At 42.4% G+C, this 18093-nt stretch overlaps 1 protein-coding gene and 1 long non-coding RNA gene across 8 annotated transcripts in view; one reads left to right on the top strand and one right to left on the bottom strand.

Moving 5' to 3' along the window:
* Positions 1–18093, bottom strand: part of LOC142659071 (uncharacterized) — a 215795-nt gene that overhangs the window by 311 nt on the left and 197391 nt on the right. The gene's annotated exons all lie outside the window — the stretch shown is intronic.
* Positions 1–18093, top strand: part of PNPLA7 (patatin like domain 7, lysophospholipase) — a 118989-nt gene that overhangs the window by 59181 nt on the left and 41715 nt on the right. For all 5 annotated transcript variants that reach the window (XM_075834783.1, XM_075834784.1, XM_075834785.1 and 2 more), the window contains 5 exons: positions 1820–2025; positions 6164–6295; positions 6966–7089; positions 11874–11987; positions 12808–12883. In XM_075834783.1, the coding sequence (XP_075690898.1) occupies positions 1820–2025; positions 6164–6295; positions 6966–7089; positions 11874–11987; positions 12808–12883 (652 nt within the window). The remainder of the gene's footprint in view (positions 1–1819; positions 2026–6163; positions 6296–6965; positions 7090–11873; positions 11988–12807; positions 12884–18093) is intronic.

The raw sequence follows: 18093 nt of genomic DNA, 5'->3' as shown, positions 1-18093 counted from the left end.
AGGTTTACTTATGTAAAATTGTATCCGGTTTCCTTCTTGTGTCTAAGACAAATATAATGAATGCGATAATACCGGTCATTATCAAAGAAAAAAAAGAAGTTCACACAAAGACACAAACATTTACATCTCTTCCATTTGTTAACGTGCTTTAGGTGTCCAATCTTCTCATATCTGGCAAAGATTTAACCTTAATGCATGGGTCCATTTCAAGTTTTGTGCTGTGATGTTGGACATTCTTTGTTTCTCCCACTGCCAATTTTTGGTTTCTTCCCCGATGACTTAAGATTCTTGCAGATGCGTTGGTTGACACTTTCTGCTGGACAATTAATTTTTCTTGTAACTGCGTCTGCTACTTTTATATTCTAAACTGGAAATTCCATTATTATAAAATGTATTTAGATATAATCTACATTAATAACTGATTAGCTTTGTATGTACAAGACACTGGATCAGTACAAGATAAGTAGACTTGTATCCTGTATTATACTCCAGAGCTGCACTCACTATTCTGCTGGTGGAGTCACTGTGTACATACATTACATTACTTATCCTGTACTGATCCTGAGTTACATCCTGTATTAAAAAACTTTTATTCAGCTACGTATAGCCTAGACAGACCACATGAATAATAGATTAAAATTGTCAACAGCCGAGAACCGGATACATATAAGTGCTATCTGAATAAACAGACACACACAGTACAAGCATAGGAGTGTCAGTATTCCCTATCCAGTTAGAATTGTAATTTATAAAGTGTCCAGTGAACAACAGTAAGTCAGGTCGACGGCTGTGTTTAAAATATTAGCAGCCCCCCCGACATGTTTCGCTACTAAGTAGCGTCCTCAGGGGTCCACCAGCAGAATAGTGAGTGCAGCTCTGGAGTATAATACAAGATGTAACTCAGGATCAGTGCAGGATAAGTGATGTAATGTATGTACACAGTGACTCCACCAGCAGAATAGTGAGTGCAGCTCTGGAGTATAATACAGGATGTAACTCAGGATCAGTACAGGATAAGTAATGTAATGTATGTACACAGTGACTCCACCAGCAGAATAGTGAGTACAGCTCTGGAGTAAAATACAGGATATAACTCAGGATCAGTACAGGATAAGTAATGTAATGTATGTACACAGTGACTCCACCAGCAGAATAGTGAGTACAGCTCTGGAGTAAAATACAGGATATAACTCAGGATCAGTACAGGATAAGTAATGTAATGTATGTACACAGTGACTCCACCAGCAGAATAGTGAGTACAGCTCTGGAGTAAAATACAGGATATAACTCAGGATCAGTACAGGATAAGTAATGTAATGTATGTACACAGTGACTCCACCAGCAGAATAGTGAGTGCAGCTCTGGAGTAAAATACAGGATATAACTCAGGATCAGTACAGGATAAGTAATGTATGTACACAGTGACTCCACCAGCAGAATAGTGAGTGCAGCTCCGGAGTATAATACAGGATATAACTCAGGATCAGTACAGGATAAGTAATGTATGTACACAGTGACTCAGCTTTTTATTTGGATCATTTCTGTATGTAAAAATGAAATGGTCAAAGGTGGACATACACTTTTTAAATGTAAAACTCTCCCTACGGTAGTATTCTACAGTAGATCGGATGGCATTGCTTGTATTATGTGATTTATTACAGTTTCTTGGCATAAGGATCTCTTTTTTTTCCCATCTGTGTGTATTGATAGATGTGAATTAATGTGCTTTGGCTAACACCAGGAGTATGCAAATAAAAAAAATAATGGAATAGTATGTAGTAGATGTAACATAAACTCTCTATTTAATGTTCCTCTTTAGGATGTTAATATCCGGTTCGTTATCTCTGGACTCCTCCATGTTTACCAGAGGAAGATTGACCGCGAGGAAGAGACCTGCCTGTTCATCACCCATCCAGGAGAGCTTGTCGGGCAGCTGGCCGTCTTAACAGGAGAACCACTTATCTTCACCATTAAAGCCAACCGTGACTGCACTTTCCTGTCTATTTCCAAGTGCCATTTCTATGAGTAGGTGACCTCTTATCCTCGCTTTCACAATAGGCTAGGGCTACACAGCCACTTTGGTCACACAACAGCATAGTCGGGAGACTGAAGCTTTTATAGAGAAGCATTGGGTCGCACAAATTGTGAGACTAAATTCTTCTGCAACTTTGGTGCAGATCATCACATCCCATTCATTTCAATAGGACATATCAATATTTTACACTGAAAAAAATGGGGAAATTTTCACCGCAGTTGCCTGACCAGGGTCGACGTCTAGCCCTAACATAACAGTAACATTTTGCAGTATCGCAACTGTTCTAGAACTACAAGAAAAAAATTGCCCTGCCAGCCTTTTTCTACAGGTTTTGGCACAGCGCACGCCCAGGCTTTCTGCAGGAATCTGCTGCTGTTTACATACACGTGTTTAATATTCTGTTATTGGAGACGGTCATTCTGAAAGGTTTCCTTAGGATAGTGTTGCACTTTTCATTTCCACTTATCGGTTCGGCCCAGGCCTCTGGGAGCTGCCTGACTCAGTGTCTGTCCTCTGTATAAAAGATGAGCACTGCTCCGTCAGGTTGTTACATGTGACATAATGAGAACACCGCGTGTTCGTGGTCTCCTGGCATATTGCTCGGCTAATCAGGGGCAGGTACGTCTCTGTAAATATAGATGGACCTCCTCGGGGCTGCCCTAGATTTTGGTTTTTCAACTTTGTTGCTGAGTTGGACTTATCTGGCTGCAGTTTTTCATCGTGTTACATTTTTCCAGTTCCACCCGGTCAGTCCAGAATTAGTGTAGTCGAGGTATTCGCAGTGGCATCAATATACACATGTAAAGCGAAAGTAGAAGAAGTTTTTATTAAGGGATTTGTTAAAAATAGCCAACACCTCTACAACTCTGCTTCTCGCGTCTTAATCCACACATTCGATTTTCAGCAGAAGATTTTAACAATTTCGGTAGGATCCGCCAATGTAATGTCTATGGGGATTGCCAAAGAGTCATTAGGATGCAACAGGTTGGATTTTAGCTCATCTGCGGGGCAAGCAAACGAATAATGCATAAGTGGCACCAGATGTGTTCGTCAGCCGCTTACCCCGCTTCCCTTGAATAACATGCGTTTTGTGTTGGTGGGTGATAGGTGTTGGGCCTCTTGATTTCAGTAGGTTAAAAAAAAAAAAGTAAAGAAAAATATTTTGTTTTTTCTTGCTGTACCAAAATGCCATTTCCTGGCTACGGATTCTGGATAAACCTCATATATTAACCCGTTAGTGACCGCCAATACGCCTTTTAACGGCGGCCACTAACGGGCTTTATTCTGATGCATATGCCTTTTCACGGCACTGCATCAGGATAAAGTAAACAGAGCAGGGAGCGTCAAATCTCCCTGCTCTCAGCTGCTAGAGGCAGCTGAGGGCTGGGGGCGTCCCTGCTCTGCCGGGTGAGATCGATATTAGTATCGATCTCACCCGTTTAACCCTTCAGATGCGGTGCGCAATAGCGTGCACCGCATCTGAGTGGTTTTGGAGAGAGGGAGGGAGCTCCCTCTCATCCCACCGACACCCGGCGATACGATCGTCGAGTGTCTGTGTCTCTAATGGCAGCCAGGGGCCTAATAAAGGCCCCCAGGTCTGCCTGGAGCGAATGCCTGCTAGATCATGCCGGAGGCATGACCTAGCAGATGCCTGTCCGTTTTAAACGGACAGGCAGTAATACACTGCAATACAAAAGTATTGCAGTGTATTATAATAGCGATCGGAGAATCGCATATTAAAGTCCCCTAGTGGGACTAGTAAAGTAAAAAAAAAGTTTAATAAAGTTAATTTTAAAAAAAATGAAAAACCCAGCTTTTCCCCTTACACAATGCTTTACTATTAAAAAAACAAAATAAAGTTAAAAAGTTACACATATTTGGTATCGCCGCGTCCGTAACGACCCCGACTATAAATCTATTACATTATTTAACCCGCACGGTGAACGCCGTAAAAAATTTAATAAAAAAACTATGGAAAAATTGCTGTTTTCTGTGAATCCTGACTTTAAAAAAATGTGATAAAAAGAGATCAAAAAGTCGCATCTACTCCAAAATGGTACCAATAAAAACTAGCAGTCTTCCCGCAAAAAAAAAGCCCTCATACAACCGCATCGGCGAAAAAATAAAAACGTTACGGCTCTTCAAATATGGAGACTCAAAAACAAGTCATTTTGGAAAAAAAGCGTTTTTACTGTGTAAAAGTAGTAAAACATACAAAAACTATACAAATTTGGTATCGTTGCAATCGTAACAACCCGCTGAATAAAGTTATTGTGTTATTTATATCACACGGTAAACGGCGTAGATTTATGACGCGAAAGAGTGGCAACATTTCTGGGTTTTTTTCTATTCCCCCCCAAAAAAAAGTTAATAAAAGTTAATCAATAAATAATATGTCCCCCAAAATGGTGCTATTAAAAATTACAACTTGTCCCGCAAAAAACACGACCTTACACAGCTATGTCGACGCAAAAATAAAAAGGTTATAGCTCTTGGAATGCGATGATGGAAAAACTTAAAAAATGGCTTGGTCATTAAGGTCTAAAATAGGCTGGTCATTAAGGGGTTAAGCTCGTCTGTTTTGTTTTTTTTTAGCTACAGTCTTTTCCGTTCCTACACGTGGTTCAGGTTTACGCCGCACCCTAACTTTTTTTTTTGTCTACCATCCGAATAACACAAAATCGCCTGTTTTTATTTATTCCCTATCCCCTGAGGTGAAATAACTTGAGGGGGTACAGGCAATGTACTCACTAATCAACACAGAAATGGTCTGAGAAACTAGGGCATGTCATACCAGGAACACGTTTATTTATAAAGGCGCCAGGTGCTTTTGTAATCAAGGACCAGTGGGATTATACGATCACACCGCTGCAATTACTACAAACTAATAAAACTCAAGCAGGAGAGACGTCGTGGAGAATAAGACTTGCGGATCTGAAGCAGAAGTGGAAACAGATATTCTCCTTCTGGATTGTATCTGCTCTACAATTCCTATGCTGTTGATTGCAATCTATTGCTCCCTGTTATCAGCCACTTATTCTGCAGTGGGGCTTACTGTAGTGTTCTTGAATGACAGGAAGAACAGAGAAATCATGATCACATAACATTTAACAGTTTTACAAATCATGTTGATTAGAAATATCCTACTGTTTTGTGTATACAGCTCCTATGCAGGCCTATGTGTCTCAATGACAACAGACTGAAAACAAAACCGGTGTAGTCTTATCCTGCAATGTCAGACTACACAGGGCTTGTTTGTGGCCTGTTACTATGGAGACGGATAGGTCTGCATAGAAGCTGTTTACACAAAGTAGTAGGTTATTCTAAGACGTTAAGCTCCGTTCACATTCGCGTCGTAGGCTCTTTCGCAATTTCTCTAAAGCCAGGACAGAAGCACCAGGTACATTGGGATTAGTAGTCCTTTAAAAGCCAGAAAGTTATATATTTCTGTACAAGATCTGAAAATCAGAAATGAGTGTGACCTATTAAATGTAACCATTTTATTGGAGGTGTCATTTTGTCACATCTCTAAGTGAGTGAGGCCTTGTTAGCCCCCGCTTGCCAGTTTCCATCTCTCACCTCCTGCCCTTTTCCATTCACATTGCTGTTCTGAAGGCCATGATTAGATCAGAAGACGGCACGGACAAAGTCGTGAACAGCAACACAACATTCTGGGGTGAAATACTGACGTTATAAAATGTTACTTCTAGTGGTAGAGTTAAATGTGATATCCTGGATGTGAAGATCGTATAATAAATCATTGTGATCATTAAATTGCAGTATAAGATTCTAGTAAATCTGCTCTGCAAAAGTGGAGTTTTCCCTTTAAAACTATTTAGTAGTAAATCTGCCGGCATTCCCTTCTGTCTTCCATACCTTTCTCCAGCCGTTAAAAAAGATTGCTATAAGACCCAGCCATAACTGACCTCTTCTGAGTAGTGGATCTTTTTATTTTTCTGGAATTTAGCCATTATGTCCGCAAACCAAATCTGTTCCAGGCTGATTTCTTCGTGTTCATGTCGAGGAGACCTGTAAAGTGCCTCATGTTGGTTATTAACGCTCTCAAGAGTTGCATTAGTGAAAGTGAGACTATTCCAAAAAAGCCTTTAATCCATTCTCTGTTTGTAGGATAATGAGAGAGCAGCCCAGCGTGGTTTTGGGGGTCGCTCATACAGTTGTGAAGAGAATGTCACCTTTCGTACGACAAATTGATTTCGCTTTGGACTGGATGGAGGTAGAAGCTGGACGTGCCGTCTACAGGTAAGACCATCGATGCTAAAATGTATCCTCATATATTTAGCTGGGTTCACATGTCACAGTAAAGGTTTTTTTTTTTTGTTTTTTTTTAAATAAAATATTTTGACCGCAACATGTGAACCAAGCCATAGACAGAACCACATTGTAGCAGTATCGCTTCTACTGTGAGCAAATCGACAATTGACCAACTTGGTCAAAGTAGACCTCAAGGGCACCCTAGATACCTACAGAAATCCTCACAATATATTCTTGATATGTTTAACAGAGATTCATTAAAGGTCTTCTATTTTAAAGTTAAAAACTGGATTTCCCTATAGTGATTAAGTACAAGTCACATTGATATCGTAGACCCCACCTCGGATCCCTTCTCTGAGCCATAGCGGAGAGCAGTTAAGTATTGGCAGCTCCAGCTCTGGTGGACTCAGCCCGTTCTTGTATTACATGGACAGCCGTTCACAGAGGCCACTGCAGGCAGAATGTATAGCTGGCCACAACTTACGCTGGCGAGAACAGCTGACCGCTGCGCAGGCCTCATTCATAAAAGGGGTCTAAGATCTATTAATAGAAGCATGATCTGCTGGTGAGGCATTCTGGTAATTCAAGGTGGCCCTTGATTATCAGTTTGGAGATTCTAGAAACCGTTTCACATTTAATTCAATATTTTTTTTCCCAGACAAGGAGATAAATCTGACTGCACCTACATTGTACTCAATGGACGACTCCGGTCTGTTATTAGGAAGGATGACGGAAAAAAGCAGCTAGCTGGGGAATACGGTCGGGGAGATCTGATTGGAGTGGTAAGAATGTCATGTTTCTTTTATACCCATAAAAATGAAAATGTGTCCCGTTTTATTGCCATCAAACATTAGTTTTTTTTTGCGTAAAATGATTGTTCTCTCAGATGCAATAGACCTAATATATTACAGGCTGTAACTCCAGCAGAATAGTGAGTGCAGCTCTGTAGTATAATACAGAATATAACTCAGGATCAGTAAAGGATAAGTAATGTAATGTATGTACACAGTGACTCCACCAGCAGAATAGTGAGTGCAGCTCTGGAGTATAATACAGGATGTAACTCAGGATCAGTACAGGATAAGTAATGTAATGTATGTACACAGTGACTCCACCAGCAGAATAGTGAGTTCAGCTCTGGAGTATAATACAGGATGTAACTCAGGATCAGTACAGGATAAGTAATGTAATGTATGTACACAGTGACTCCACCAGCAGAATAGTGAGTGCAGCTCTGGAGTATAATACAAGATGTAACTCAGGATCAGTACAGGATAAGTAATGTAATGTATGTACACAGTGACTCCACCAGCAGAATAGTGAGTGCAGCTCTGGAGTATAATACAGGATATAACTCAGGATCAGTACAGGGTAAGTAATGTATGTACAGTGACTCCACCAGCAGAATAGTGAGCGCAGCTCTGGAGTATAATACAGGATATAACTCAGGATCAGTACAGGATAAGTAATGTAATGTATGTACACAGTGACTCCACCAGCAGAATAGTGAGTGCAGCTCTGGAGTATAATACAGGATATAACTCCGGATCAGTACAGGATAAGTAATGTAATGTATGTACACAGTGACTCCACCAACAGAATAGTGAGTGCAGCTCTGGAGTATAATACAGGATGTAACTCAGGATCAGTACAGGATAAGTAATGTAATGTATGTACACAGTGACTCCACCAGCAGTATAGTGAGTGCAGATCTGGAGTATAATACAGGATGTAACTCAGGATCAGTACAGGATAAGTAATGTAATGTATGTACACAGTGACTACACCAGCAGAATAGTGAGTGCAGCTCTGGAGAATAATACATGATGTAACTCAGGATCAGTACAGGATAAGTAATGTAATGTATGTACACAGTGACTCCACCAGCAGAATAGTGAGTGCAGCTCTGGAGTATAATACAGGATATAACTCCGGATCAGTACAGGATATGTAATGTATGTACACAGTGACTCCACCAGCAGAATAGTGAGTGCAGCTCTGGAGTATAATACAGGATATAACTCCGGATCAGTACAGGATAAGTAATGTAATGTATGTACACAGTGACTCCACCAACAGAATAGTGAGTGCAGCTCTGGAGTATAATACAGGATGTAACTCAGGATCAGTACAGGATAAGTAATGTAATGTATGTACACAGTGACTACACCAGCAGAATAGTGAGTGCAGCTCTGGAGTATAATACAGGATGTAACTCAGGATCAGTATAGGATAAGTAATGGAGATAACCTGCTTATAAGCTGTGTAATTGTTTTAATATGGATGTGTAGGTTTTACTTTACTAATCTGTCCCCATATATATCGACCACTGTCGGTCATAGAATGCAGAAATAATGGGAACTTTTAATCACTCTTAATTTCCCTTCCTGAGCGACGCTTCTGGCACTTCACTATCCATATAATTGCACTATCCTAGAGATGCCGTCCTTCTAGTGAACATTAAAATTCAGCTCCACTTAATTGCACAGCTCATAAATCCCCAAACTCTAGAAATGTCTTCAGGCCGGGAGGAATGGAGGTCGAGGTTGCCATCCAGATCACATATTACTCATCGGATGTATCACAGCGAGTTTTTAACCTGCAGTCAGCAAAATCCTACTCTGCAGTTAATTCTCCTTGACTATATGGCAGCTGAGAGATGCACAGGTATGTACTTATGTTACGTATATTAAGCTGCGCTCACATCTGCGTTGGAGGCTCTAAAATAGTCCATAGGTTCGTCGTGCGTCTTTGGCGACAGTCGTGACAAATACAGAACTTCGTTTTTCTTCTATGACTGAACAGAAAAGCGAAATGCAGATGTGAACATAGCCTTACATGTGCCTTCCCACATCCACAGTCTGAGGACAGGTATGTCGTCATCAGTCTGTCAGATAATTCTAATATGACTGGATCGAATAAATTGCTTAGGATGGAAAGTTTCTCACAAATAAATAAAAAATGAATGTGTGCTGTTTTCTTTTCAGTGTCCGCTTGATATGTCCTTGACCTACTCTACTTTTGCTGGGTTCAGGAAATGGCAAGCAGTAATTTTTCTCCAGCTCTGCGACAGTCATTCTGTCACAGAGTCGCCTTGGCTTCAAATGCATAATCATTGCTCTCTGTGGTTCTGCCTGTTTTAGGCCAGGGCTACACGGCGATTCTGGCCACGCAACATAAGATCGCAGCGTCGCCTGCAAGGTACCGCGTTCCCAAACAAACCTGCGCCCGACCACATTCACTAACACTAGTTGTGATTTCAGCAGCCCGTCATTGCGATCTTATGTTGTGCGGTCACGAGCCGTCTTGTAGCCCTAGCCTTACACTGAATTTAATGCCTTGGATAATTTTATAGCAGCCGGCAATTGAAAAGCTGGGAACAACATTAGTTTTTACAGAAATTTGCTGACTTCGGGTTAAATAATGTCTGCGATAAATCAGAAGAAAAACGTGGGATCTGGATGGCCGGGTCGACCTCTATTTCTCCTGGCTGTTTGGAGATTTGAGATGTACAAATAAGTGGAGCCTGTTCAGTTCTATCAATAACTGGAGCCCCACTTACAGCAAGGACCATGCAGCCAGATTATATGTGTACACTTATCCATGTATGATGTCCCTGGTTAACCAGTCTAAGATGATGACACGTTAACGGCCGTATTAATGTGGGGTTTCCTTCTGTGGTTAATAGAAGGGGGGCCCCAATAGGAGGACCCGGCACATTCGGTCTGCTGCGCTTACATTTCAGTGAGGTCCAGTGTAGTGCTGCTACAGGGGAGATGAACGTTTAGCACTGGGTTCCTCCACCAGTGGAGACTAATAATCAGAGGACACCGCAAAACAAAAAACTGGACAACTCTTTACACCCTTTTTATCAAAGTTCACCAGGAATGTCAGAAGACTAAAAAAAATGGACCTGCACCAACCAATAGACTGTTAGTCCAGAGGAACATTAACATTAGAAGAAGCTCAGAAGATGTCCCTGTTCTCCATCATTCACCGACACGTGTTGTCCAGTCCAGCGGGACGGGCCTGCGTGTCTGTATATAGCGCTGACCCTGTTATCTGTTTCTTTTTCTGTCTCCTGAACCAAAATAGTCTGTGACGCATGAGCGCAGCGTGCTTTGTAGTTGCTACGTGAGCTGATGGTTTTCTTTTTTTACCTATAATCTCCATTAATTGGTCTTGCGGTCAGAAACACTAGGCTGGGATTTTAGGCCCCATAGCCAGATGCAGTGTTTCCTAGCAGCTGAGTGTCGGGGGTCAGTTGTGATTTGATGCATCATTCATTACTGACGCTACGATACGTCACCGTGGCAACCACTGTTTCGGGGATATATACAATATGTGTATCTGTATGAGTATATGTCAAAAATCTGGACTAAACTGTTAACATTTCTTTAAGGTTTTCCTGCTGGAACAATTTGTACACGCTTGACGTTCACAAAAAAAAAAACTCCAATTATAAAATAATAATAAAGTCATGGAGTCGATTAGGCGCAGGGGATGACTAGATGTGTAACTGCTCCTCTTCTCACCCCTCCCTTTAATGTAACCGAGAGCACTAACCAATCAGATCTTTTCTGATTGGTTAGGGGGAGAGGGTAATAACATTAAAAAAAGTTCCTGTCTTGCCCTCCTGGGGTCACTAGAGGCTGTACAGGGGGAGAGAGGACAGTAACCGGCCAAGATCTTTCTTCCTGCCATCACTTGCAGCTCCCCCCCCCCCCCCTCTTGCACACACAGAACTGGGAATTAAAACTTTTCATCCTACTCCCCAACTTAGAACTGAACCCTGAATATTGCACCTAGCGCTTTAATCCTGGTATCATTTGCTACGATCCTGGGCTTTAAACACTAGAGCTTAGATCTTGGTATGATGATAAAGTGGTTATCCAGTAAGTGAAAATGTTTTTATTAGAGGCTCCAAAAAAGCAATACTTATCCTTGCCCCCCGGCGATCCAGCGCTGTTGCTCTGGCAGCACTCCGGGTGTTTGGTCACATGCTACGTGTATGTGACCAATCAATACTTCGGTCGCATGCTACATACATTCAAACAGCCATCAAGAGTGCCGCCGGAGTCTCATCGCTGAAACGCCAGGGGTAAGGATATTAAGTATTGCTTTTTTGGTTTATTTATTTCATCTGCAACCCCTACTAAAAAAAAGTTGATTTCCTGGATAACCTTGTTGTGTTACATACGAAGTGAAAGGGTTAATAGGAAATAGTTTCCCTGACCTCTAAGGTATAAGACAAGCTGCTTGTCAGTCCGTTCTGTTCTCCTTGTCTGGGTGATTTACTTGCTCATCTGTTAATGTTGGATTCCAAAAAAGTTACTAAACCGCACAACAAAACTTCAGGGGTGAAGCTCAAAAGTTTTCTGATGTAGAAGAACAACCATTGTCTCTATGCCGTGTTAGGGCATTTAGATATCATAGGGTCCTCCTGTGTAAGACATAGTTTTATTATCGACACTATTGTTGGCTGTTGTTTTACTTTTATGGTTTCCTTTTTGTACTAGTTTTTATTTGATCTCCACCATACATTGACCTTACCATGTCTTCTCAGGTGGAAGCCTTAACACACCAACCTAGAGCGACAACTGTCCATGCCGTACGAGACTCCGAGCTCGCTAAACTACCCGAGGGGGCGCTGACATCCATCAAACGCAAGTATCCCCAGGTATGCTGCGCGTGATCACCGATATGTTGCTGGATGATAAACGCACTTGTTTTTGTAACATTATTCATCTTAACGTTTACTTGAACTTTTTCGTCCTTCCACAATTCTGTGCATTGTATAATGCTAGGGCTATACAGGGCAAGAACAAGGCGCGGGGGATATTGTATATGAATGCTGGGTCTGTGGAAGGACACTTTTTAAAGGCTATGTACACTATTCAAAACTTTTATTTTGTATTTTTTATTCTTTGTTTTAGGTGATTTTAGAAATTTTATTAAATTGACTTTTGTTTTAGTTTTTCCGATACAGCTTCTATGTATCCTCTATACATAGAAGCTGCGTCGTTCGCTATGTGCCAACGCCGTCAGGAATTTTGGAAATTTGTCTGTTTTCTTTCTGAGGTAATAGTAACTTACAGAAATATATCAGATAAAGTGACCAGTCAGTACATGTAACGTCCATACCCCGACTATATTATTCCTCAACTCCATTTAATTGGTTTATAATTATTATATAGATATTATATATAATATATGTCTATAACATTTAAAAAAATAATAATATATCTATTACAATGCATAAAATCTGTGTCACATTTGCTTGGTTATTTAGGGGTTAATGTGACCCGTACAGTATCCTTTCAGAGAGGACAGAGCTACAGTGGCAGATAATTCAGATGAAACTCAATTACCGAAATGCATAGAAAATCAATATTCGTCCTTTTCACGCCATGCTCCCGTGCTATTATCAGCTGATTGATAGTGAATGTTGAATTGGCCAAGTCTCGCAGAAATTAATTCACAGATTTTTCTCTATTCAGGTGGTGACCCGACTTATCCATCTACTCGGAGAGAAGATCCTTGGCAGCTTACAGCAGGTCAATGGGCCACTTACAGGTGAGAAATAGCAGTTGGCTGGCACTCTCCAGTTGGCAAATTGCTAAATTGTCGTATTTAGGAAGATGGCAGAGATCCAGCTCCTCGTACATCATTTACCACACATACAGATTGCGGAGAGAGCCTGGCACGTGGGATTAAGAGAAAGGAGCTCTGAACAATGGCTTTACTGGTCTGAAATCTGAAGGCCCTTTTACACCGGCCGACAATTGGCCGGTGCAGCGAGCGCCGATCAACGAGACATCAATGATCGGCGCTGGTTTGCTCCGGTCACACGGAGCTATGGATGGAGACGAGCGCTCGTTACTCCGATCACTCATCCCCATACATTATCATCATGTCGGCAGCGCCTCTCCCTGTTCACACACCCAGATGTGCTGCCGACAGCGATTAATATTTCACTTTTTTAAAACGATACGATCAGCGGATGATCCAGCGTTTGCTCGTTCACCTGCTGATCACGGCCCTGTTTACACTGGGAAATTATCGCCAACGAGAGTTCTATGAATTGTCTGCCCAATAGTCGCCCAGTGTAAAACCCCCTTTACGCCATTGCCAATGGAAACTGTGTTGTGTTCAGTCTCTGTTATCTGCCCCTGCGATATCTGTTGCTGATAATTGTCAGAAACGTTTGTGATCTTTCCTTACGTGTTCGGATGTTCATTCAACTATAGGATTGTAAAAAAAACATTAGTCTTTGTATGGCTTGGAGGTGTATGGGAAATGTGTCGTACCTCACTGATGTTTTAGGCTCACAGTCATTTCATTGTTCGGAAATCTCGCTGGTCCAACATGCTCCCCAAAGTTTTTGTTTCAATGATCTGAAACTTTTTCGGGTTTAAACTATTAGGATATGTTAACATGGGGGAAATTTGTGGCGGAATCCGTTTATTTCAGTGGGAGTCCGACGCTTCTGTTTACCGCTAACTGATTTTTTTTTGGCGGGAAAAAGTGTCCTGCTCAATCTTAGGGCGGATTCCACCCGAACCTCCCATTGCAGTCAATGGGAGGAGGGAATCTTCTTGCCGACGGCAGGAATAGTTTTGCGGCGGGAATGACTAACCTTGATAACAGCAGGAGGACTTGTGATGAGGAAGAGCTCGGATAATTTAATATTCATCATGTCAATGAATTTGAGCAAAATATCTGAATGTGATATAAACCATAACGGCATCCTGTGCTCCACTTCAAGTGTCCTCTTCATCATCTTTTAGTAGCCCGAAGTTTCAATCTCTCTGTTTCTGTGAGAGGAGATGCCGAATTGTGTGTATGGGGGAGGGGAGAGACCTCTGGTGGCACGGGTCGCCAGTATGACTGCACTACAATGGGTCATTTTGTTGCTTTGCCGCTGTCATTAGATTACCAGTGGTCTGCAAGTTTTGGTTCTCCAGCTGTTGTGAACATAACTCAATAGTCCACACTTTCCATGGCATGCTGAGACTTGTAGTTTTACAAGAACTAGAGCGCCACAGCTGGCAGACCACCGTTCTATATAATATGCACATAGACAACAAACCCTTTAAGATGAGGCATGTTGATGTCCACACACCCTTTCTGTAAGGACTATTCAGTCGCACCCGCTGTTTACAAGACATTGCAATTCTTTTCTACGGCATCTTGGTAATAAAATTTTTATTAATTCACCAGAGGGATCAGCGCACGGATTGGAGAATGGGGAGTGTGGCGGTAACCCAACCCCCGCAGCGCTCTCTGACCTTACGTGGCATCTCTCGAGCCCTGTTAGAACCTGGTTCATTTAATGCTGTTGTTTTTTTTTTTCCTGCCAGTAGAAGCTTTTCCACATAACCTCCACATAATCTCCCGCTGCCAGGTCAGTGAGTAGAATTCGTCTGCTCGGGATGTTTCCTTGGTTACGATAAAGTGACTCATCTGTCCCAGCTGAGTGTAAACCGCAAAGAAACGGCACTGACCTGCATAGCACTGTAGTCGGTGGGTGATTTGCAGCGCCAGCTTGTGGCTGTGATAATAACACCATTATCCCCTGCAGCCAATGACTGAGGCTGCCTACAATCAAACGATCCTCCATCATACAAGCCGTTTCATTCTCTTTGTATATTTGTGTACATGTTTTTTTTTTTATGGTTATGTAGACAGGAAGTTCTTGACCAATTATATTTTTAAGGGGTTAATAGAACTATAATCTGCTGAGAAAGATAAGTTTGTCCTTGGTTACATACACACATTGCATTTAAACCGCAGGTGAAATCCACACTTAGGGTCAGTTCACACATTACGTAAATACTGCGGTTTTTCCGCAACAGAATCTGCAGCAAATACAGTAGCAGCAAAGTGGATGGAACAAATCTCCTCCACACGCTGCGTAAATACTGAGCGGAAAAACTCTCAGAAATTGACCGCGGTGCGGAGTTTTATTCCGTTGCATGTCAATTGTATTTGGTATTCGCTGCTTATTTGTTGCTGGTTTTCAACATTGAACTCAATGGGGAGGTAAAACCCACAACAAATAGCAGTTGTTGCGGTTTCTGCGTCGAGTTCACAGCTGCTCCAAAATAACGCAACTCCAGAAAAAGAAAATCTCATACTTACCCAGAAGTCCGTGTTTCTCCCTCCGCCGCTGCCTCCTGACCGTCACTACAAATTGTACGATCACATGGGATAAAAGTAATTCCCAGGAGGTTAGACCTGCATGACGTCAGAGAGCCGGCCTCCTGGGATGATGATTCACCCCATGTGACTGCTGTTGCAGCCAATCACAGGCTGCAGTGGTCTCCTGAGATGAAACGTCATCCCAGGAGGCCGGCCTGTGCTGCAGTTTTTAGTAGCAGACGTTCCGGCCCAAAAACTGCACCACAGTTTGATGCGTTTTTGTCTCCTGGAATTCCATGCGGCGTACAGGGCGGATATGCTGCGTGCTTTTACACCGCGTATCCGCCCCGTGTGAACTCTGCCTTAATGGTATGGTTTTTGATGTAGAACGTGGTGTGGTGTGTTTGCTGCACATTTTGGTGTGTTTTTTTATAAACTTGTCAGATACAATCCTGAAACGGAAACACAAGATAAAACGACATGCTGCGGAATATAAATCTATTTATGAGCGGATAATTCTGCAACGTGTAGATGAGATTACTTCAAATATCATTTACTTTGCTGCTACTGTATTACACTGCGGACCTGAACCGGATACGTATCGTGTGCATTGACCTAATGCAGAGTTCACACGTTGCGGATTTTACATTGCAAAGGGGGAAGAGTCGCATCAAATCCACAACAAAATCCACAACGTCCGGTTATCTGTGCATCTGTCGCCAGCCTGAGGGGGTTGTTCAGTTCGGTTCCAGCCTTGGGTCTTCTGAAATTAGTGGGGGGTCTACAGTGTCTATTGCTTTTCTGCCTTGTAGTCCGCACTGGATGCTGCTTTCAGTAGATAGAGGGGGATCCTGCGCAGACACAGGACTAGTTGACTGTTACAGATCATGACATTCGGTCTGATCGCCGGGTGGCGATAGGCGCTAGACTTGGTTTGATGGTAACTACAAATTCTTGGGTAACTCATTTTGTAATATAAGCATTCGGCCAATTTAACAGGAACCTAATACAATACATAAAAAACCAAATGTCTCTAGAGATGAATGTGCTTGACGGGAGTTTATTCTACGTGGAATACGGAGCGTTCACAACACATTTATAAAACGTTTCTGTGTATATTTGATTGACAGTATAATGGTCGCTGCATTCACGTTATAATAGTACGTTGCCTGCGGACCCTGTAATCTTAACCGGAGCGTCAAGTCTATGGAGTAGAGTGCTTCGGAGTAGAGTGATTTTATATTACAACGGTCGGGTCCCCTCCACACAACAATGAGTTGGCATCACGTTTTGCTGTTGTCGCAGCGGGCGGTTCTGCCATTACTTGTTGCTCTGAATTCTGCCTAATTATCCCGTATTCTCAGCCTGTTCATTAGAATAAACGTCCCCATTGTGCCACATTCAGCATTGGACTCATCGGACGGCTCTATCCTGAATCAGCGCTGCCCCGTCTTATCAATCGTGTTCCGTAAACCGCGGCTGTCTTTTCACGCTGACCTGCGAGGGGGCAGATTCCATTTCGCTTGAAAATTGTATGTGCAAAGAGTCAATTGTTTTATTATTTTACCTTTTTATTTTATTTTATTTCATCTTTTCATTTCTTTTTCCCTCTTGCTTTGCTAACGAATGTGTAGAGGTATTTTATTGAAAGTATTCCCAGCGGGCACCGAGCAGAAGCAGCGAGGTATAAAGAGCGAGCCCCGCGGCACAGACCGGACCCCCAGCTGTCGCCGAGTCTTTTCAAGACCGAAGACTTGCTGCTTTCAACAATAAACACGTTACATAACCAGAGCGTTCTGTAAAGGATTCGGCTGCCGCTTCACCGTTCCAGATTTAATTCTCAGATCCGTTTAACCTCATGCGTTCCTGATTGTAACTAAAGCGCCTCGGCCCGTATCATGTACTCCATATAAATAAGTGCGCATACTGCGTGTTTTCTGCGCTCCGCGTGCTTATTACTGACGGGTAACGCTCCCTCCCTTCTGACATGTCATGCGAGTTTCCACCTTCAGAAGCCTCGTATGTTTCTTACTGCACCAAGACTTTTCCATTTCATTGCTGCCTGCTCTGTTTTATGTAAGTTTTTTTTCTTTTTCGTCTATACAAATTTATGGCAGTGCTCATCTATATTTAGTGGCTGTGCTCACTCTGCTATTTTCCTGTTTGGGGGCAAAGTGGCACTAATGGGCACAAAACACACCTATCAAGGGCATCCTTGACTTGTATAGGTAACCGATAAATCAAAGATGAACCTTACCCATCACACTCTAAGGCCCCAAGCACGCGACCGAAAATGACGACCCATTCAGTTCTGTTGGCCGTGGACACCTTTCCGTATCGCTACAGATGGGTGTCCGTGCCGTAAAAATGTTCAGAAAATTATGGAACGTACGTCCTTTGAATTTTATGTGCCGTGCTCCCATACTTTGTATGGGAGCACGGCACGAAAATGTGGTCGGCCGTTGGCGGCCTACCGTGCACGCAATCAAGGGCCGTGATTACGGCCACGGCAGGGTGCATGGGGTCCCCATGCACACGACCGTATTTTCATCCATCCGTAAATACTGTTCGTAAGTACGGATCCGTAGTCATCCGCAACTTATCCGCATATACGGAACGGTATCCGCAAATACAGTCTGTAG

The sequence above is a fragment of the Rhinoderma darwinii genome, chromosome 8 (assembly GCF_050947455.1).
Source record: "Rhinoderma darwinii isolate aRhiDar2 chromosome 8, aRhiDar2.hap1, whole genome shotgun sequence".
Classification (NCBI taxonomy): Eukaryota; Metazoa; Chordata; class Amphibia; order Anura; family Rhinodermatidae; genus Rhinoderma; species Rhinoderma darwinii.
The sequence above is the reverse complement of the archived record's forward strand: the minus strand, read 5'-3'. Positions and strand labels throughout refer to the sequence as shown.